This window comes from Eulemur rufifrons, chromosome 7 (assembly GCF_041146395.1).
Source record: "Eulemur rufifrons isolate Redbay chromosome 7, OSU_ERuf_1, whole genome shotgun sequence".
In the NCBI taxonomy this organism is placed as follows: Eukaryota; Metazoa; Chordata; class Mammalia; order Primates; family Lemuridae; genus Eulemur; species Eulemur rufifrons.
In genome coordinates, this window is record NC_090989.1 from 39,882,398 (window position 1) to 39,905,274 (window position 22,877).

Sequence of the window (22,877 nt, forward strand, 5' to 3'; positions counted from 1 at the left end):
GAGGGCTGGTTGTTATGATACATCTTGGTCTTTGCCTGGGGATCCCCCAAAAATGGACAAGTAATGTAGCGCCTCTTCTTCTCATACCTGAGTATGCTGCATTCTGTTCATAGATGAACAGAATGAAAAAAAACTAAACTTTTGGCCCAAAAAGGTCACCCACCTTATAGTAGACAGAAAAACAGAGGCCTCATTGAACAAAAGTGATGGCACTAAACTTATGTATAACACCACAAACTATCCTTCATCTCACTATAGCAACCATAGTCTTATTAATCAAATAATTTCCAGTATTATCTGTACCACAAATTACAACTTGAACTTACAACTCAGGAGTGAGTTTGAGACATTAATGATGCTGGGGTAGGGATATATAATTTGTGTGTGCCTGTTAGCTCTGTTGGCGTAAACATACATATGCTTATATGTTTCTGTGTCTATATTTGGCTTCCTTAAGCTTTGTCCCACAGGAAGCCAAAACTTTTCAACGACATCATTAACTAGAGTAGACCTAAATTGTTTGTGTCTTGAAAATCTAAATGTAGCTGTAGGTGGTCTCAGCTCTCATTATGAGCCCAGAATATTTTCAAAAATACAAGGTGTCTTAGTTTATATCCTCACAGAAGTAGAAGTTGAATGGAGAATTTGAGTACAGGCTATTTATTATTTGGGAGATGATTCCACGAAACATAGGTAGGGGAGTATGAAAATGAAAGAAACAGGAAGGCGACCACTGAAGGATGAATATTGACCACATTATGCTGTGGGAACCTGGAGTTTAATCCTGTTGCTGAACAGTGGGAGCCCATGTGGAACACGTGCTTCAGAGATATCCCATACAAGAGGAAACTGAGGTATTTTTATATGAATTCCCCGTCAGTCATTGACTGAGGGCTGTTCCAAGGAACAGAAGTAACTGAAAGAGTATTATTCTCTGGACTTCAAGCCTAAAGTGAATGGACCGAGGTGACTCTCATGACAAAAGAAAGCTCTCAGGCAAATAATCTAAGTCAGTGACACCTTGAAATTGGAAAGTTGTCCTTACAGTAAATTTCAAAGGGATATTGTTGGGACACAAACAAAATAGCCCCATTAGATATCCTGGATGGGCTGGAGTACTTCAAATCCTTCAGAGGTTAGCTAAGCTGATGATAGGTTCCATGTGCTTTGGGGGGAACACAGCGTATCAGAGAGTAACTTGTAAAGAAATCCAACTCCAGTGATGAGAATGTGTTAGATGTCCATAAAGGCAGGTTCCACATCCACCTTTTACACTACTTTAACCATTGCACCTTACATGGTGCCTGGCATGTAACAGGTGCGCAAAACATTCCGGAGTGAAATTGTTTTATGAAATTTACTTTAATAATTTTTATTAAAGCAATAAGCAAAGTTATGCAAAAGGGAACATATAAAGAGAAATAACTTAATTATTAATTTAGAAAGGACCCTAGAACCATACTAAGGAGAGCTATAAGATTAGGATTGTTGCTTTATTAAATAAAATGCAAAATTCTGCTGTCTCTAGTGTCCCTCCAGAGAACTATGTGAATATTTCTTACTCTTATTCCAGTAAAATAATAGGGAAAAAGAGGAGTATGGGCTTAAATCTGGTCACAGACTTTTTTTTTTTTAATTTACTGTTTACATTTTTTTCTCTTTTGTAAACTTGAAATAAAAATTATCTCATTATTCATATTACAAGGAGGTACTACCAGGTATGAATGGAGGAATTCAAATGAGAAACATATAAGAAAATGAATGAGATTGCCACCATTTGCTAACTGTAGTTTTAACTAAATTTCTCAATATTTTTAATTCTAAATTTTCTTTCACGTCAAATCAGGAAAACAATTCCTGATTTTTTAAAGATTGATATTAGAATTAAAAAGAAGAATACATGACTCTAATATATATAATGATTAGTAATTGAGGTTTATGTAGAATGTGCGAGTATAAATATGTACACATCTAAATGTGTATATGTGTGTATATATACATGTATATGATAGTAGACATATTAGACTTTATATATGCATATGTCTTCCAATTTGTATTCTTAAAATGATTACAATCAGATTTTATGTTTCATCAGTTTTCTTCCCTTGAATATGAACTGTAGGTATGTGATTTTCTCACTGGGATAGGTTTTCTGATGATTCATATGGTTTGAAGAATTTATGTTCTAATTTCATTAAGTATTTGTACCCATCTTGTTTTTGTAATTTTATATTCATATTTAAAAATAAAAATATAGAGTCTCCTCTATACTGCATGTCTTCCACCTATATTTGGATGAAAAATATGTTGGTTTAAGATTTCAAAGTCAAAAGAAAGTTTGACGCTAACCATTCAGATGCCAGTTTTTGCAGCAGCCACTCTCGGGATAGTTTGTCATCAATGTTATTCATCGTTTCCTTAAATTAACATTGGTAGTTAGCAATTTGTAGTCCAGAAGGGCCTTTTAATTTGTCTTCAAAAAGTGACTTTGAACATATGTTATTTTGTTAAATTATAGATGTTAACTGAATAAATTCTTTGGTTGCATGTTTTCTTTCTACAATCACTTGATTGTTTCCTGTAAAACCCTGCTGACTTTTTATGGAATGTGTTCGAAAATTTTTCTCACAATTTTCCTTCTGTGCCTGTAGTTCTTGTAGTTGCTTCCCTCATTATAAGCTTAATTGCCAGGGGTTTTGTCACAAGAACATGATCTTTTCTTTTACAAAACTTTCCCTTTACTTGGGTTGATTTTTTCTTACCTGATTTTATGGCCCATCATTTTAGTAGAATCCAGTGGTGAATTACATAAAGCACTTCCCAACTTATCTCTACACATTTTTTGTAAATGAAAGAGTGCAAACACTATTTTATCTGTAATTGCCTAAACATTGGATGGTTTATATTGAACACAAATGTTAATGGAATATTCATTTCATATGTACACATTTGCAAATTCCATATATTGTTTAGAACCCAATGTCTAGCTTCACTAAATTCTTATTTCAGGATCTCCTTTCAGAGATTAAACCAACCCATTAGAGCCAAAAATCAATTTGACAATCAGTTATTCCTAAGGTTAACAAAGAGTAAAAGTCTGCACTTTAGCCATTCAGGAAAGCAAGGTATATACATGGTTCCATAAATGTATATATGAAAACCAACTGTGAACCCCGCTAGAATGTAAGGGGTGGGAAACCAAGTCATATTTGGAGAGTAGACTTCCAGACTTCTCAAAGTGCAAGTTTGCTTTGCCTCTAGCATTTTTACCTTAATTTTTTTTCTAGCTAGGTATATTTTGAAGGAAATTTAACTTGAAAAGCATGTTTCTAAAGCTAAACCACAGACTGTGCAATGTGAATAATAATGATCCTCAGCTTATTGTTTTTCAAGTCCAGAAGAAATCTGACAGACCAAGCCAGCAATACTTTATAATGCTTATATAATAGTTTCATGCAGATTTTTTTCTTCAACAAATGGCTCTGCAAAACAGAAAAAGAATATATATGGAACACAATAGAAAAATGTTTAAAATCATTAAAAGCCATATATTTAATTTAACCACCTCTTAATTCTGGTGCACTATGTACACTACTTTTTACTTCATTTTTTAAAAAATAGCTTCATTGAGCTATATTTACATCTCATGAAATCCACCCATTTTGAGTACAATTAAATAATTTTTAGTAACTTTATAGACTCATGCCACCATCTTCATAAATTAGTTTTAGAATATTTTCTTCCCTTCTATCAGTAATGATGTTAAACCCATCATTGCATTTGTCATACAGTTTTTAATATAATTCTAGTTTAAAGGTCTTCATATGGAATTTGGTTTTTCATAAATAAAACTCAACAGAAATGACTTAAGTTTACTTCACAAGCTTGGGAATAAATGTTTAAATATTTTTTCACACATTAGGTAAAATGTAGTGTCTCCCTATGAAAATTGAAGTCTTCGCAGCTATGTAATAAAATGCTTGCCACATGTAGGCTAATGATAATTTTCTGTTAGCTGTTGCAGTAAGGTAGGATCCTAAATACACACATTGAAATGAAAGCCAAATCCTTAAAAGAAACAAGTATTACTATATTGCCACATAATTTTCTTTTTAGCTTTACTTATGCAATCCAAAAATGGAACAACTTAAGGCTATTTTTTTATAATATGGTAGAATTTTTATGGTGTGTGTTAAAATTAATCAGCTCCAGTTTTCAAAATTCTGAGGTCAATTATGTGAAGTATTCTTAATTGCAAAAATATGTATTGATGCATTTTGCTTTTTTGGATGGACTTGAGAACTAGAATTGCTCCAAAGTTCATGGCTAGCTAAAAAGGTATTTGACAGAAATTCTTCAGCTAAATTAATCCTATGACTGGAAATAAAGAGGTCAAGCCACAGGCACAATGAGAGTTAAGCAGCAGGTAGTCTGCCTCTGCAATTTCTCCTCTGCTTTCTGTTTGGATTTTTAAGAATCTCTATTTGTGAGGAATAAATATATTTATCGCAACTAAATGTTTGCATTTTTTTTTTTTTTTTTGAGACAGAGTCTTACTCTGTCTTACTCTTGTTGCCCAGTCTAGAGTGCTGTGCCGTCAGCCTAGCTCACAGCAACCTCAAACTCCTGGGCTGAAGCAATCCTCCTGCCTCAGCCTCCTGAGTAGATGGAACTACAAGTGTACACGACCATGCCCAGCTAATTTTTTTATTTTAGTAGAGAAGGAGTCTTGCTCTTGCTCAGGCTGGTCTCAAACTTCTGAGCTCAAGCAATTCTCCTGCCTAGGCCTCCCAGAGTGCTAGGATTATAGGCAGGCGTGAACCACTGCACCCTCCATAAATGTTTGAATTTCTTAATTAAGTGATATGGGGCAGAAAAGGAGGGAATTTGTTTGGGACAAAGGGAGGTTGGAAAGTGTTAGTAAGTGCAAGCATAGACAATTCAAATTTTATAGCCAAAATAGAAGTTTTGGAGGCCTGATTGCTTGTGGAAACTCTGTAAGTCTCTGTTGGTATTCATTTTGTTTGTATAAATATGCAAACATACCCAAATTAGCATATTCTCCACCTGCATCCTTCAGACAGCTAGATGAGAAAAAATTAATAAACTTAATGTCTTTTTTTAGTACTTAATTTCTTAAATTTTAATTGAAATTTGATAATGGGTTTGGGATGCATATGTGGAGGAGATGTAGAGTGATTATTAGGATTCATGTCATAATTGTCAAATACATTTAACTTTTTCCCATTTTACTTAAAAGTTTAGGGGATTTTTTTTGAATTAGCAAATAAAGACTGTTATGTCCTTTAAGAGTATGCCTAGGTTATAAATAAGTTTCTGGCATTGCAATAACCTGGAATTAGGGCTTCTCAGAAAGATGATTTCATGGTAAGCAAAATATTTTATGTTCTATATAGTGCCCCACCAAAATTGTTCTTTTTTCTGGAATACTCTCTTGTTCCACTTTTTCAAGTCAATGAGTATTTCTATATGTGAGTAAATTGGATAGCTCCGAACTAATTTCCAAAATCTGATTTCCAAATGTTTGAACAGACTTCATAGATTTCCTGTTATAGGAGGTTTGGGCTTTTACCTCCCTAAGGAAGGAATCAACCTACATGGTTTCTCAAGAGAACCTCCCTCTCTGCTTCAATTAGTCTCTGTTGAACTCGGGATAGGGTTGCTAGGCATATACAAGCCATATGGGCCTGGCGTATATAAGCCATATGTTAAGCTCAATACCTCCACATTTTTTTCTGTTTCTGCAAACATGATGAATAATATTTAGATGCAATGCATACTTCTATGGTGTCTATCGTTTTTAAAGAAAATTCTGAGGAGATATAATGCAGTGTCAAAATTTATGATTCCCACATTTAAAAAGAGTTAAGCAACGGTTGCTCTCTCATTCCTGTGTGACTTATGAGGACAATTGTCATTCCTGTAGGAGTAAATCGATTTCTTTGTCACTCACCGAAGAATATATTGAAGTGAGAATGAAGTTATAGGGCCACAGTTGAATTCATACAAGTGCACGTGCACATGTATCTGTGTGTTTGTGTGTGTTTCAAATTTTGGTACCTCAATTAATATTAGCAATTTATTATTTGTGACACAGACTCCAAATGATTGTACCACAACAGAGTTGTGACGCCTTGAAGAACGCTGGCTGGTCTGACATAACCATGGCCTCATTTTCTCCTTATTTTCTTTTCTTACTTATAAAGATGAAATATCCAGCAAAGACTAAGCAAAATTGCTTATTTGAGGACTCAACAGTACCGACCAGGAGTGGATAGTCCCAGAAAAGAATGTTAGCTTATGATTTAGTGTTTCCATCTGATTAACAATGTGAACTGACTAAAATCATAGGGGCTGATCAGCAGAGACGCAGCAGCCCCACAGATAGTAAGCCTGTAAAGTGTGGAAGTGCCAGTCCTTTAAATAGCATAATAAATTCAAACTAATTATTACCAAAGCTGTTACAGGCTGTTTTTAAACCTGCATTGAACATCAAAGACAGCACATCATGGATGTCTGCTACGGTCTGAATGCTTGTGTCCCCTCCAAATTTATATATTGAAACCTAGCCACCCATATGGAGGTGTTAGGGGGTGGGCCTTTGGAAACGTCATCAGGGTAAAACCCTCATGATTGGGGACACAGCTACAGGGCCTGATCTATGAACCAGGAAACGGACCTTCACCAGACACCAAATTTGGGTCGTCCAGCCTCCAGAACTATAAGAAATAAATATCTGTTGTTTATAAGCTACTCAGTTTATGTTAGTTTTTAGTAGCAGCCCAGACAAAGACAAAGTCTCTGGGTTTTATGTGTAAGGAAAAAAAAAAGTTATAGCAATATTGTGTACATGCCAGAAATTTCTTCAGATACCTCATTACCTCTCTGTCAAGGAGAGGTCATCTGCTTTCTTGAAAAAAGCTTCCAGATGATAGTTCACTACTGCTATTGCTTTAAAATATAGGTTTTATTATTATTCAGGTATGATGAAGCCAACAGATGAGGAGATGACTTCACTGAAAAAATAGTGTGTTATTCACAATTCCCAAGAGTAGGCATCCTGTGCCACACAACGCCACAAAGCAAGGCAGGAGGGTCAGCCAGGAGGCAGAAGGAGCCATGGGAAAACATGGACAGGATCCTGTATTGTGGATTGTATAGGCAAGGCATGGCAGGGCAAGCAGGCTTAGAGTTGGTTACTCTGAATAATTTCACTGATTCTGAGGGATGGGGACTGTCTCTAGTTGTCTGGTACCTGGCCTTTACATGATTAGAACGGCATAATATTGCCTCCTGGAGTACAAGAGCAAGAAAGAGGTGTTTCAGAGGAAAGGTTCTGGACTGGTTAGTTTGCATATGCAAGGCACACTCCTGAGCTAGTCAGGTGCTGTCTCTAAGAATTGACTAGCTCTGGAAGAGGTAATCTCTCTACAAATCAGTGAGGCCTCAGATGCCAGAGCAGCAAGAATACAGTAATTTAGAAAATATTTTGGTTAATACAGAGATATACTGAAATCTAATTATACAAACTGCATTTTTTACTTCCTTTTAAATCGAAGTGATATTTACGTACAGTGAATTATTCTGATCCAAAGTGTAAAAGTCAATGGCCTTTGAGAAACATCTATACTCCAATCAAGATATAGATTATTTCTATCACTGTAGCATGTTCTCTGGTGTCTGTTTCCAGTCTATAGTCATAGTATGTCAATGAATGTTTAGTTTACTTAAGACCAGTATATATTTAGTTTCTAAATACAGTATAACATAATATAATTTTTTTTTTACTCCTTCCTATCCTACTGATTGGGCACATTAACCAAACAGCTCAAGAGGATAGCCTGATAGCCTTTCAGAATAGTTTTCTCACCATTCTCTGTTAAAATGGAAGGTAGGCAAAAGTCAGTAGGCTTATCCATTTTCCACCACTACATTTTATCAGCTACATTCTACAATTTCCCTCTTAAATCTTTGAAGCCATCTATACTGAAATAAACTTGTCTATACTAAAAAGTGGTATAAGATACTATCTAATTTTGTCCAAGATTTCATATTTATTTAAATTTTGATTATCAACTTTGGTTTTTATATTTCTACTATATGGACTAATTTTGTGGAAACCACAGAATTAAGACAATAAGCACAAGATACTGTCTAAAGCAATCTTGCATTGGTTGGGGACTTGGGCTATGAAAATTCCATCAAAGCAAATTTTCTAAATATTGTAACCAGGAAAATGTTCCCAAGGATAACTTTGACAAAATCAGGATTTAGATATTTATCCACTTCCAAAGCTAAGCTCTATCTTGTAAAAATGTTAAGATATTTAGAAACTTATTGAATTTAGGAAATTCTCAAACTTTTTTGGCTCCCTGGGAAGGAAGATTCTATTCTTTCCATGTGGACTGTTTATATTGTCTCAAAAATGTATTTGTCTAAGTTTAGATTTGGCAAATACCTAGAGTGTGAATCATATGTTTTCAGACATAAAATGAAGAATACTGCATTTAAAAATAATGCACACATAGCTAGACACCTGTCTAGAAATTTTGAGAATATTTTGTTTCAGGTTCAATCAATGAAGAAAAAGAAGAATGCCATAGATATAGTTAAATTTCATTGTCTCACACTAAGAGTAAAAGATAACCAGACCCTCCAACAGCAGCATATCATCTGTGCATCTGTGTAAAGAAAAAACATTCAGCTGAAAAACACACAAATACACAAAATGAACACAAAAATATTTAGACAAATAACCAACTGTCATTCTCATTTCATATAACAATGTATGATGCCCTAGGCTAGGGCTCACTGACTCCCAAACTGCAGAGGCATTGAGAATATTCACAGCCCTCCAAAGGACCTAAAGAGAGAAGAGAAAGACTATTGTAGGATCTCTCAGCAAATCCAAGGAACTTTTTGTTTCAAATGTACTACTAATGTACTATATATATATATAGTACATTATACATATATATACACACACATATTTTCTCTAAGAATCACAGTATTTTATGATAGGGTTGCTAGCATACTACATTTTCCAAAGGTGAGCAGTTATGAAAGAAAACTTTATTTGCTCTATTTATATTATTTTGTACCTACATAATTTCTTTAGAGATTAATCAACTTTAAATGGACAATAAGTGTTTTAAATATAGCTGTTTATCATTATTAACCTCTTTCACATTGAAGCATTATATTTAGAAACCTAAGATTATTCCTACAAATTTTCAGAGATATATCACATATATGAAGATTGTTCTGACTCTGTGAAAATATTAGAGAATATTAAAAGAAAGAGCTATATTTTAAAAAAGGAATGTGAAGATCTATTGAGAAAATAAAAAACAAGATTTCATCTTGATGAATTCAAGCAATAAACATCTATGAAATGAACCCTTCTCTGTTACTACTGTTTTTTCTTTGTTGTTTGTTTTTATTTCTCCATGCTGAGATATGGATGAGATTATAAACTGTATGTACATTCTTCTGTCTTAAAAACTACTTTGAGGTCTTTAAAATTTTATTGTTTTCTAAAAATTTAGAACAGAGAAGACTATATCTTGCATATATACTACTAACAGAAAATAGGGAGAGGAAATTCTGATCAAAATTTACTTTCAATGGGTTACATCTTAGAATGTTTTTCTCTAAGCACCATTGATTTTGTCAAGACAATTACTTTTCCCTGTACTATAGAATTTGAATGATATAATTTTACAAAAAGTGGTCACTCTTCTTCTCACTTTCATTTGAATTGTACTATTTTTACATCAGGAGCTAAATAAAATTCATCTTTCAGAAGAACTAGCCACAAAATATGTTGTACATATTATTGAGAAGCTAACCAAAGAACTTGACTAGGTTTAGGCAGAGCTGGCCCTAGGCTAGGCACCGAAGACTCTGAGGGACTATAGTTTACTGGGAAGACATACTGGTAAGGAATGATGTAATTATGACCCAATGCAATGGGCTAAATAATAGGAGAATGAGCAACCATACTATGACAGGTCAGAGGAAGGAGCTGATTAACTATTGCCTAAGGGACTCAGGAAAAGCTTTATGGAGGAATTATATTAGCAAAGGATTTTGAAGGATAATGAGTAGAAGTGGTTTTCCAGGTGGAAAAGGAAGAGATCTAGCGTTCTGGACAGGGAGTACAGCACACACAAACCAACGAAAGAATTGTTTTTTAAAATTTTAGCTTTGAATGGAGAGCAATAAATGATAAAGCAGTCGTGTATATTGCAGCTTGTAAGAAGACTTAGGTAATAATGGTATGAATTTCACATTATATATCCTACTGTAGTCCAGAATTTCCCAAATGTTTGTGCTCTTAAGAGCTTTCTACTTATCATCTTCTTAGAAATATAGATTTGTAGATCTTTCTTTTGGAGCTTATTATTTACATAACAAGTTTAGGAAATCTAGATTTAAATTATGAGATTTTGAAGGAGGGGAGAGTCAACATTTCATTTGCTTTAGAAAATGATAAGTCATCAAAATGTGTATAAAGTCCAAGTTCTGGAAAGATTGAGATGAAAGGCACAGAGTCCAATACAGATGAACAATGGCAAGGGTCTGAACTAAGGCAGGGCTGGAAAACTAGAATTGAGTAGAAAGAAAATCCATCAGCTTTCAGAAGGTGGAGCTGATTGGCAAGCTTGCTTACTGGTAAGGGAGAAAATATAAGGAAGTATAACTCTGAAATTTCAAACTGAAGCATTGCGAAAACGATGAGAGGCCTTGTGGCTAAAACAAGAATATCTAGAGAAGACTAGATTTGGGGAAATCAGGGTAGTAATGGTGAGGTGATGAACATTGAGCTGTGAAAGATGATGCTAAGAGTGTTTCTGCATGTAATATCAATAGAAGTGTTCGCCTCTGAAAAAAGAAGAAGAAAATGTTCTTAAGTGGGCATGGTAATGAATGGTAAAGAAAAATAAGGGACAAATGATTTAGAGGCATGTCTGATTGAAAAGAAAACCTTTCAACCATTTACTGAATGATATTTTCCCATGGAGATAATTTTTAAAAGCTTTGGCTCACTTAGAAAAGAAATACTGAGTCTTTTTTGTTATTACTTTAACTTGTCCAATCTCTAAACCACAGAGATACCTCAGAGGTTCATTAGAAATTCCCAAACCCAGAAAGAGGAAGGTCCCAATAAAAACAAACGAACCAAACCAGATCCTTTAGGAATTGAATTTTGAAGTTTTCACTTCCTGATTTTAAGGAACGGTCATATTTTAGTTGCAGAATAATGGTAAATGTAGCTTACAAAACACTGTAGTTAAAATAATGAATCCCTTCCATATCTGTCTGTAGGTTTGACATGCACAAATATCAAGTGTAATTCTCATTCAAATTGCGAACAAGCAAAGTCCCATCCTGGACCTGATTCTTTTACCCCTAAGGCAAGTCCCATCCCTAACCTGATTCATTTACAACCGAAACCTTTTTAAGCTCCCCACTGTGAGTTGTTTTTCTGTTATTTCACTGAATGTAGTCAATGGCTATGTTAACAATGAGTACATATCTGGCTCTTCTTCCACAAATGAATGAAGAAACAATCTTTTAGAAAAAGTTCTTTTCCACCTCTAGATTGGGGTTCAAATATTAACCATTAAAGGCGATGCTTCTCTGTTTCTCTGTCACACTTCTGAGCTAGTCATTGCCTGTTGCTGATTGAAGAAGCTGTAATTTCAGCGGCCTGGACTTAAGGAAGAAATCATCCAGTGAACAATTCAACTCTTATTTCCCAGAAAGTTTTGTCTCCTTAGAACAGAAATTGAAAAGCACTTTGATACCAGCTTTCACAAAACATATATTACTAGTGAACATAGGTTGAAAATATCTCTCCAGTCCTATGTCATGACAGAATGGATTGAAAAAACCATGAGCAAATCCCTGTGACATATTTAAGCATTTCCTTAGTACTCAGAGAGTTTGGAAGTTTTCAGTGTTTTTCAGAGGGTTTGGAAGTCCAGAAAAGCTGCATGGAGAATGGTTAACTGTGTGGTTCTTGAGCTACCCTTTCCCTCGCAGCCTTCACTGTTTCTCTCTTGTATTTGTACTCCTCTAAGAAATTTTTCAGTTGAAATATAATCAATATCACTTTACCAAGTATGTCATGCCTCTTTTCTGTATTATTTTACAAAGGACACATCTCTTCGTTGTACCCGGAATAGCAAAAGCTAAAAATCAGATTTCTTCTTCCTCTCAAAACTACAGACAAAAAAATGTATTTTATACACTAAGACATTATTTTAAACTTCCTAAAATTTATTGCTTCCTGGTGTTTTAAACTTTTTTTTTTTACCCGTTTCTTCACTTTTTTTCCCCTATAAAACTGTCCATTTACTAACCTGCATAAATGCCTGGACTACTTTCTCAACATCTTATTCTGTCATCAGCTACTTCCTCTTAATAAGAAAATCTTAATCTATCATTTAAGGTATGTAAAAGAGGCACGAAATTAAAAGTCCATCCTAGGCTATTGTGGTGCTCACTAGCAATTGAAATTTTAGCTTACACATGATCAATTTGCCAGGGAAAACCTGTGCTTTCTCTTTCTTCTTAACTTTTCTTTCTAGCTACCAGAATTCCTTTGGTCTCAAGGACTTTTTTTTCCATTTCATATAACGATTAGCCTCCATTCTTTCAAATGACAAATTTAAAAAACAGAGGAATAAGAATAAAATAAATCAAATCTATCTTATGGTGTACATTGCAACATCATATCATTTTAATACAGAAAAAATTAATTTAAAGAATTTCTATGGATTTGAAAACATTAATACCATGGAGTGCCCATGGAATTTGTCCGTTTCTGCAGTATATTTTATTATGTCCTAACATTATTTATAAGGGGAGAGAAAAACAATTTTTGTTAATTATTTATTAGTATTCAAATATTGATGAGCCGCACCTAAAAGTAGCAGGCTTCCAGCTGGTGCACTCGGTTGAACTGTACTGAAATGCAGCCAGCACAAGGGGCGTGTACTAAAAGAGCAGAACAAATGACTTAACAGGGGCCTAAAAGCAGCAATCAGAAAAGGTTCATTTAACACAGAGATGGCACAAGCTTCAAGCAATTGCCTCTACTTAAGTAAGTGTGGAATTACAAAAGGCTATTTATTACAGCCCAACAGGGCCCCCGCAGCTTGCTCAAAGACCTTTGAAGAAATTCAACAGTTATAAAGTCTTGCTCAGTGCAGATGCAGTAAAATCTGGACAGACCCCCCGAAAAAGCCTGCAAAGCTTTCATTAAAAAGTTAGTACAATCTTCATCAAAATTGTTCTTTGAGATGAATTATTTTCTCTCTCTTGTTTTTTAAAGGAGGGACGCTATCCTGGTTACTATCAAAACTTCTTTGAAAATGTATTTGAACTGTTGGGAAAAATAAAACAAATTTCATGGTGGTATGAAATTAAATGTGGGGCTTCATGGATTTAACAGGAAGGTGTTTCAACATTAAGCTTCTTTGAAATGCTCTCCAAGCACACATTAAAAGTTGCTCTATTAATGGACTTTCTTCAGGAGAAAAATTAGTGGAATTTCTTCATTGTTTGTACAAAAAGCAAAATTTGATCCCAAGGACATTGGGGCTGCAATTTGTTTATTAGTGACTGGATAATGAATTGATTTTTCTGAGTATTAGAGTAAGTAAAAAAGAAAGTCTTAAAAATTCAACATATCTGTTAATTTATATCAGTGATATGTAAATATTAAATATTTGCATAAAGCTTCAGCAAAATATAATAAAAATAACTTATCTTTTGCTTGGAACCAACTTTAGAGCAGCAAACCACAGGGGCGTGAGTGTGAGGCCAATTTGGGAACTAAAACAGAGTAATATTGAATAGATGAAGAGTATACATGAAAGGATATTAGTTGCTAATGAGAGCAAAATGTGAAAAAGAAAATAAATTTACTTTTCCATTAGAAAAGCAACACCTACATTTTTCTTTAGGAAAAGATTAAGTCATCATTCCCAGGCCAATAGAATAACAATGCTTTAATTAAGAAAGAGTTCCTATGGGATCTCACAAATAATAGAAACAGGTGGTTGGGAAAGTTTTTGCAATGGATTCTACCTTTTGGTTTACACTTTTCACTGAAGTGGCACAAGGCAAGCTTAATGAAAGTTCTATTTTTCAGTGAGGAATAAAAATGAAAGGTGTTTATAGATAGGAACAGTTTGAGAAGTTGGATACAAAAGTCATCGTGATAATTATAGAAACATTGAATCAACAAATATAGAACTTCTGCTGGCTTTTGTGGGGAAGACAAATATATAGGGTTCTAATAGTCCCTGATTTGTGAAAACTCTGTAAGAAAATAGGTTCTTTAACAGCGAAAACAATTCAACAGTTAATGTATCTAAAACTTCCTGAGTTTTGGTTTGTTTGTGTTTGCAATTTATTTTACTGCATTCCACTAAGGCAGGGGGCCACTGAACTCCAGTGAGACATTTTGATTGGCTAGTGTACCAAGACTGAGATTTTAAACCAGAAATACTTTGACAGATAGCATGTATTTTTCTTTTTATTGGAAGGATTTGAAATACGAAATCACTTAAAATATATTTAAGCTTCGGTTAGAAATGAAAGTGACCCTATGATATCTGATCTAAACAGATAGGGTTTTTAATTCATATTTCATATTTTTTGATAATTCATAGCAAAACATAGCAAATATAGAGTCACCATCAAATGAACTATTTCAAAATATATCTAGATAAGTGTAACACACATAACAGTCATTTCCTTGGTACTTGTCATTAAATTTTTTTAAGAAATAAAAAGTTAAAAGTAGAAGATTGTTGTTCTCTTGATTTTTTTTATTGATGAGAGATTTTTTTCAGAAGCCAAGACCTACTGTATTATGTCCTAAATCATATCTATTTTACAATACACTAAATATTATTATTACCTATGGATACCGTGGGACTCCTTGTGCATAATGGATTCCAGTCCTCTTACAGAGTTGCATATGAAAATGTTATCAATGAGCTGAAGAATCTGGCATTAATAACTTTGCAACATTATAACAAATAGGTAGTCTTGATGTTTTGTTCTCTTTTTAATCTATCAAATATATTTCATTGCTTACATTATAGTAGCAGATTGAAAACATCTGCTCAATTGCCACTAGTCCACCAGCAGCGGAGAATCTCAGCTCATTTTCCCTAGGCCTGCACGTACCAGGGCTATAATCCAGCTGCTGAGCCTGCATATGGGGCCAGACTAATACTCAAGAGCCTTGGAAATGGAAATAGTGCTTTCTTGCCAAAGATTAGAACAATGATAGACTCCAGTTGCTTTTCCCTTCTCTCTCTTCTTATTCGCCATCCTTTAAATTGCTCCCTCCCACCGTCTCCTCCTATCCTCTCCTTACAGCTCCATCACCTGTCATGACGATTAAGAAAGATCGGACATCCAGAAACAGCATCTCTTTGTCCTGGCAAGAACCTGAACATCCTAATGGGATCATATTGGACTACGAGGTCAAATACTATGAAAAGGTGGGGAAACAATGTTACAGGGTTAGGTTGTGTAGGGAAAGAGGCTATTTTCTTACGAACAGTGCTCTTGCAAAGAAATCAGTGACATTGCTAGTAAGCGGTTGAGCTCTGTGTAGAACTCTGGTTATGTGGCCCCTTTGATATATAGGTAGACGGGGGAGGTTAGAAAGCATCTTGCCCAACACCCCCTATTCTACAGCAATAAGCAATATCAAATATGCCACTACCAACTTAAGCCAGTTAGTTATGACCATAGACATGACATTTATGTCCTTTCATACCAAGACCCGTGCTCTACCAACTATTTTATAATAATTCTTTAGTCTGTTGAGGAACTATTTCTTAATTCATTGACTCAAGCATCATTTCCTGACCTTCACATTCATATGAATTTCATCCAAGACAGATAGGAATGTTGCATTAGCAATAAAAACATTGTAATATTGAACTGATGATGAAAAGCTTTCTTGACTCTGTAGAAGGAAATTGAGAAGGTAGGGGTGAGTGGATAAGTTTGCCTCACATAGTAAATTGTGGTTTAGTAATACAATTAGAAAAAATAGGTACACTGTTATTTCTGCATAGAATTTAGGCAAGGATATTCCATTACTCTAAATAACACTTATTTCTCCTTGGTTATAAATTATGGTAAGGTTTGAAGGCAAGATATATTCAAATCTTATAATTAGAGCTGCTTGGTTTTATAGCTACTAATATGAACACAATGTATTTATGTACCTGCTGTAGTTGACGAAGTATTTTAAACTGAATTAGATACAAATTGTGCATGGATAGAGCAGATTACATTTGGAGAACATTTCTGCATACATTATTTATTTGAGTTGTATGATAATCTTATGAAAGTAGGAAAATAGGTTCTTTTACAAATAAGAAAACTGATTACAAATAAGAAAACTGAGAGTCAGTGACATTAGATGAATTTTCCACAGCTTTACTGCTAACAAATATTAGGTCTTTGTTTTGAATCCTTGCTGCCATGATTCCTTATTTAGTATGTTTTTCCCTATATCACATACTTCCTTTAACATGAGAATGGATCCTTATAGGTATAAGAATTATTGGTATGATCAGTTGTGCAAAAATTCATAATATATATACATTCCTTTTCATTATGTACTTATTTCCTTTCTTCAAGTTAATGTATTTCACAAGTATGATGTTATTTTCTTTCATATTCCCTCCTACAGAGAAAAGGTATATCATTGTTATTAAAAGAAATTGAGGCCTAGTAAACTTCATTGTGCAAAAATCATAGTATAAAGAAGGTTTCTCCTAGCTTTCAGTCATCCGCTGAAAAGTCACAAGTAAAGTCAAATGCTCATGTGACTATGGTGTTCTATTTTTAGAAGTATGACAAGATAGAATGGGCAAATATAAGAAACCATGTTTATAGACAATGAACAAAATCAAAATAAAATTAATGATGTGCCTCAGTTCAGATTTGATAGCAGAACTGGGAAAGTACCCAACCTTTAGATCTGTAAGGCTGATTACAAAATACAATTTTATATGTTCATATCTTTTACAAACATAAAAAATTTTCTGACTTATTTCAAACTTCCTCAACAAGGCACAATACACATCATTATTTTTAAGCAATATTAATCAGTACAGGAAAAAATGACTCTATTGATTATTCCGTAGGAATTTTTAATTGCACACATATATGTAATATTATTTTGAATATATATTTATATAAATTATTATAGCATATATACAGAAATTTAAAAATTATTTCTAAATACATGTATGAAGCATGGCAATACTTTGAAGGTTTCACTAGAATCTAAGCTTCACAAGGTTTTAGCTTTCTTGACTGGCTAGTTCACTAATGATAAACAGAGCCTAGTTCTGGGTATGTGGTCAATAATTCTCCTAACAAATGAAATAATTATTATGCAAAATAAATACATTCTATTATTTTCATTATTTAATATGGTAACTCAAATGCTAGCTAATACATAACCAACATCTTTAACTAAAAAGCATCTGTAATGTATGCCATGTTTTCTGTAACATTCTATCTAGTTAAGGTTGAGGATATGCATTGTTCCATATTAACCACATCAGACTCCACCCCAAATGCAGGGACATTTTACCATTGCTTGAAATTAGGTTACCGGCAGGTGTTCAGTAAATATTAATATATGTTAGAGGAAAAACACAATTCTGTGTAAATTCAATTTTTATAAGCAGACTTGACACAAAAAGACTATCACTATTAATGTGCAGTGTGAATCTCCTTATGTACAAAGTGAATCTCACAGAGGCAATCTTTTTTGAGAAATATTCTACAGTTTGATATGAAGATTTTTGTCTCCACTAAATCATAGTGACTTAGATTAAATACAGGGAAAATGCAGTTATGCTGAAAAAATGATTAATATAGAGCTACATATGAAAACTTGACTTTTGTATCTTTACTATTTTAAGATGGATAGAAATATTTTATTTTTGAGAATCAGTAGGGCATTCCTGTTAGGTTTAGTTCAAAGGGCTTTTTTTTTCTTTTATAAATTTATTCTTGGGATTAGACTGAAGCTTTTGCTCAGCCTTGACTTTGAAGAGAACATATCTTCAGTCACATATTTGCTAATTAGTAAGAATGAAGCCTAAATTTTCCTGCTTTATATGTAGGGCATAGATCATAATATCCAAATTCGGAAATTCTGTAAATATTTTCATCTTTTAAAAATGTCTCTATTGCATTCAGAGAATGAAATAATTGACATGACTTTTTAAATCTGTCATATGCTCTGTTAAATATTAATACTGAAAGAATCTACTTTGAGTCGTTCACTGTTTATCATTTGATAACATTATGAAGATTTGATTTTAACATGCATTTTTTTTTACCTCAAAGCAGGAACAAGAGACAAGTTATACCATTCTGAGGGCAAGGGGCACAAATGTTACCATCAGTAGCCTCAAGCCTGACACTACATATGTATTCCAAATCCGAGCCCGAACAGCAGCTGGATATGGGACCAACAGCCGCAAGTTTGAATTTGAAACTAGCCCAGACTGTATGTATCATTTCAGTGTAGTGTGGAGGGGTTGTTGGGGGAAGAGGGAGTTGCAAAAGGTGTCTAATCATTTATATCACTCCAAGTTTTAAACAAATGTGATACATTGAAAATATATTGCTTGGGACATTTAGCCATTTGTATAGCATTGTGTCTGCATACAGTATATATACAGTGTTTGTGTTTGTGTTGGTGTTCTTTTTTCTCTTTTACAAATGCCTGAAGTGCTTCTGCTTTTCTATTAGCCATAAATTGCTTTTGAGGAGCATTATTTAATATAGTAATACACTTCTAGGGCCTGTCATTTCAGATATTCCAGGTTCATTGTGTGATTCAATGAACTACAAAAAAGAAACTTGCTGATCCATGAGGATCTTAATTTTGTCTTAATCCTTAACTCATTCAATCGTGTATCACTTGGAGAATAAGGATTTTCTAAAATGTGTTTTATCACTTCATTCACATTCACAAGCAATTTGGATAGCATGACCCTTTGACCCCAAATTTGGCTAAAATTAATCTAAAATTGGCAAACATTTTCCTAGTAACTTTCTTTTGTTTGGAATGCATTTACTTCACATTTAAAAAGCCCTCTGCTAAAATATAATTTTCAAAAAGGTAAAATTATCTCTATAGTATAAAATGAACACAAGCTAAGAATTGTATTTAACGTACTAATAATAAGTAGACTAGTAAGAGGTTAAAACCTGTTCAAAGGGAAATCTGAAGAACAGATATGTATACGCACAAATATACCTATATATTTGTATGTGTGTGAGAGAGATTTTAGGCAAGCAGGAATACTAAATAAATTTGCTGACATATCCCAACAGGTTAATATCCAGTGGGTCCAATAAATGTAATGACTAGGGTCCTCTTTTCTACAGGGCATAAACCAGCTGTATCTCTAGTAAATAAGTGTTATTTTAATTGTAATGGGAAAAATCATATGCATTGCTATCAGTTTTCTACAACTATTCACAGCTGTAAAATAGCCTAGAAGGGTGACCAAAGATGCAACCATTTAAAATTAGATAAATTCTCCCAGGAATAGTCTGACTATACTCAGCACTCACTGAACGGAAGCCCAGTAATCTCTTCTCTGACTGTTACAATTTGCCCTTTTCCCCTGACACCAATATTTTCTATTTTCTAAACATTTTGTTTCCAATATAAAGTCACATTGCTATTGGGATGGCAATATTTTTGTGCCCAAATCTGATACCTAATAGAAATGTTCAAGATTGACCAAAAAACATAAAAACTATTTAAGTTGATATAATGGAGTAAGTATTTTATGGCATACTATTTGTCAGATGGTTAGGAATGCTGCTTACAATAAGAAGCTGTAAATTCTGCAAGATATTGTGATTCTAATGTTTTTAGAAATCATCTGCTCACAGCTGAACCATGACAATTCAACTCAAAGGACAGCTGCCTTCTTTAAATACATAAATCTGTCCTTAAAGACCTCTTTTAATCCTCATGCGAGGAAATAAGCATAGAGAAACCACTCTCTGAGGATATTAGAAACAAAACGTAAAGTACTATGGAAATTATAGTAAACACAATTTATATATTTTAGGTGACCCAATAATAAAATATAATTGTAACTTAACATTAGTAGTTCTAAGTCATTTTGCAAATTTTAAATGGTACAAATAAAGTTCTCCTTTTAAAATGATTACAAATTGAATTTTCTTCAAATTCTTAAATGAATATTTAAATTAAACAGCAACAACAAAATCTATATTTGATTTACCAGAAGAGATTCCAAATCATAGAAGTAGAAAAAGCAAATATTCATTACATCCTCTAGTAGATATCAGGCATATTAGGAGACAGGAGGGTCCAATCACTATTAGATAAATATTTCTTATGTTGATTCATATTTTGGAACATTCATTTAGTTTTGCATGGTATTAATCAACACTTAACCCTATCTGATAAGTAAATTTGAAATAAATTTACAATAAATTTCAAAGTTCTAATATAATTCAAGATTTACCAGGGATATTGCTGTAGTAGCATTTGTGCATAAACTAACAAGGCTTCAATGTCTGAGATTTTAAAAATATCTCATTTGAAAACTGCAGGGTCTCAGGACTATGCCAAGTAAGTTTTGCACCTGCAATATTTCCATTGATGAGAGAGAGAAGAGAAAAAGAGGATAGAAAGAAAAATATCAACTTTTTCTCGTTTTCCTCTCCATTTAGAAAAAAACTGTGAGTTGCACAGTTTGGTTTTTTAAAAACTAAATTTACAGCTTCACCATAGAATTCTTCTAGATTTTAAATACAGATGAAAAAAAAAAAAGTCCTTTGTTTTAGGAGGAAAAGGCAAAAAGCAACCCTTACCCTGTGTTTCTGTGTTTTTTAAACCAAAAAGATATACTCCTAAAAACTCTAAGGATTTGAGTCTTGTTTATTATAGTTTGATATTTAAGAAATAGAAAGAAGGTTCATGTTTGGATTTCTTTAACAGCTTGCTTTTTTCCCTCTAGTTTTAATTTTTTGAACTCCATGAAAAGTTTTCATTTATAATATACATATAATACATATGTCTTAGTAGAACACAGTGCATTTTGTGTTAGAATTTAGATAACATTTTCTGAAATTGGTTTATAGGAAAGATGTGGATGCACAATGAAACACATGTTTTCCTAAGTGCTTTAAAATAGCTTACATTTTATATGTCAGTGCTTCCCATTTATTATCACCCTCATTTTACAGATGAGGAAACTGAGGCATAGAGATGTTAAGTAAGCTTTCCAAAGTCACATAATTGGTATGTGATATGTATGATTCTACAACCCATGCATTTATGTGACAGTATATAAAGAATTTTCATAAATATTTCATTTGATTCTGTTTGCATACTATTCAGATACTCCTGTTTCCTTTTATATACATGATCTAGAATACAGAGTTTATTTATTTATTTTTTCTGAATTTTAATCTAGTAAGTAGCGACAATGAACCTAGAATCTTCAAATTTTGGAGTCCTGATCCAGTGCTGCTATTGCACATAAAAAAGATGCTAGACTGAGACCCACAGAAAGCAGGGAGAACAAGAGAATAAAAGGATTTTCTTAGAGTGAAGGTAGCTTCCACCAATGCAAGAAGTGCAAACAGTCATACAGCCTGTTTGGGAAAACAGACAGTCCAACTGTCTGGAAACCCATCAGTGGACAGAAACTAATTCAGGGTATGTGTTTTGTGCCCAAGAAAGCCAGGTATAATGTAGGCATTAAGAGCAAGGACTTTGGAGCAGAGGGGCATTATTATAACAGGATGAACTTAACAAGCCATTTCAAGTCTCCGGGCCTCAGTTATATCATCAGGAAATTTGGGAAAATCATGTGCATAACACAATAAGGTTTTTATGTTGATTAAATTAGTTGTTTTTAAAATGCTTGAAATATTACTCCATATAGTGGGTACTCACTGTGTGTTTGCCAGCATTGTGTTTTTATAAATAGTTCATAATTTGAATATCCAAAGGATTTCAAGGATAAAAATCTGAATTTTACAATCAGAAAGTTGCAGTAAAAAAAAAAAAAAAAAAGAAAGTTGCAGTAGATATTACTATCAAGAAGTCAACACCAGGGACAATTAAATTAGCACTCCTGAATGCCTCACACTTCCTTTCTGTTGTTTTTTTAAATAGTGAGTGTGCAGCAACTTTCATTTCTTGGCCCCTATTATTAGGGGACATGAAGGAAGCCTGATAAAGATAGAATGGAATCATTATGAGAGAAATTTATACATAAAATTAGACATTCATCTATAATTTTATAGGAAACAGTACTTTTGCAAATTTTTCACTAGGGAAATAATATAATAAAAATATGTAACATTTATTGAGCACTGTGAATATTGAATAAGTGTTTTACTTGCATTAACTCATTTAATTCTCAGAGAACCAAATTTTGTCACACAGAAAATAAGTATAAATTCAGGCATTCTGGCTCATGAGGATGAGCTCCTAAACACTCTACTTTTGGGCGGGAAAGCCAGGAGTATGTGTAAAATGGAGTAAAATGTGAAGTTACTAAAAACAGGGAGAGCAGTTTGCTTGTGGGAAAACAAATTCAAGTTGAATTTCTAAGATATGTAATAAATATAAATTTTTAATAATATACCACATTAAATTATTAGACAACTATATAACACATCAATACTTTTCCTTCATATTAGCTCACTAGCTAATTTCAGCAATAAAAATGATCTGATTTGGTTATGTACTTTAGATATAACGGTTTCTGATAGTTATA

General features: G+C 33.5%; 1 protein-coding gene across 2 annotated transcripts in view; it reads left to right on the forward strand.

Moving 5' to 3' along the window:
* EPHA3 (EPH receptor A3) overlaps positions 1 to 22,877 on the forward strand; it is a 326,476-nt gene that overhangs the window by 237,547 nt on the left and 66,052 nt on the right. For both annotated transcript variants that reach the window (XM_069472465.1, XM_069472466.1), the window contains exons 6-7: positions 15,430 to 15,554; positions 18,439 to 18,601. In XM_069472465.1, the coding sequence (XP_069328566.1) occupies positions 15,430 to 15,554; positions 18,439 to 18,601 (288 nt within the window). The remainder of the gene's footprint in view (positions 1 to 15,429; positions 15,555 to 18,438; positions 18,602 to 22,877) is intronic.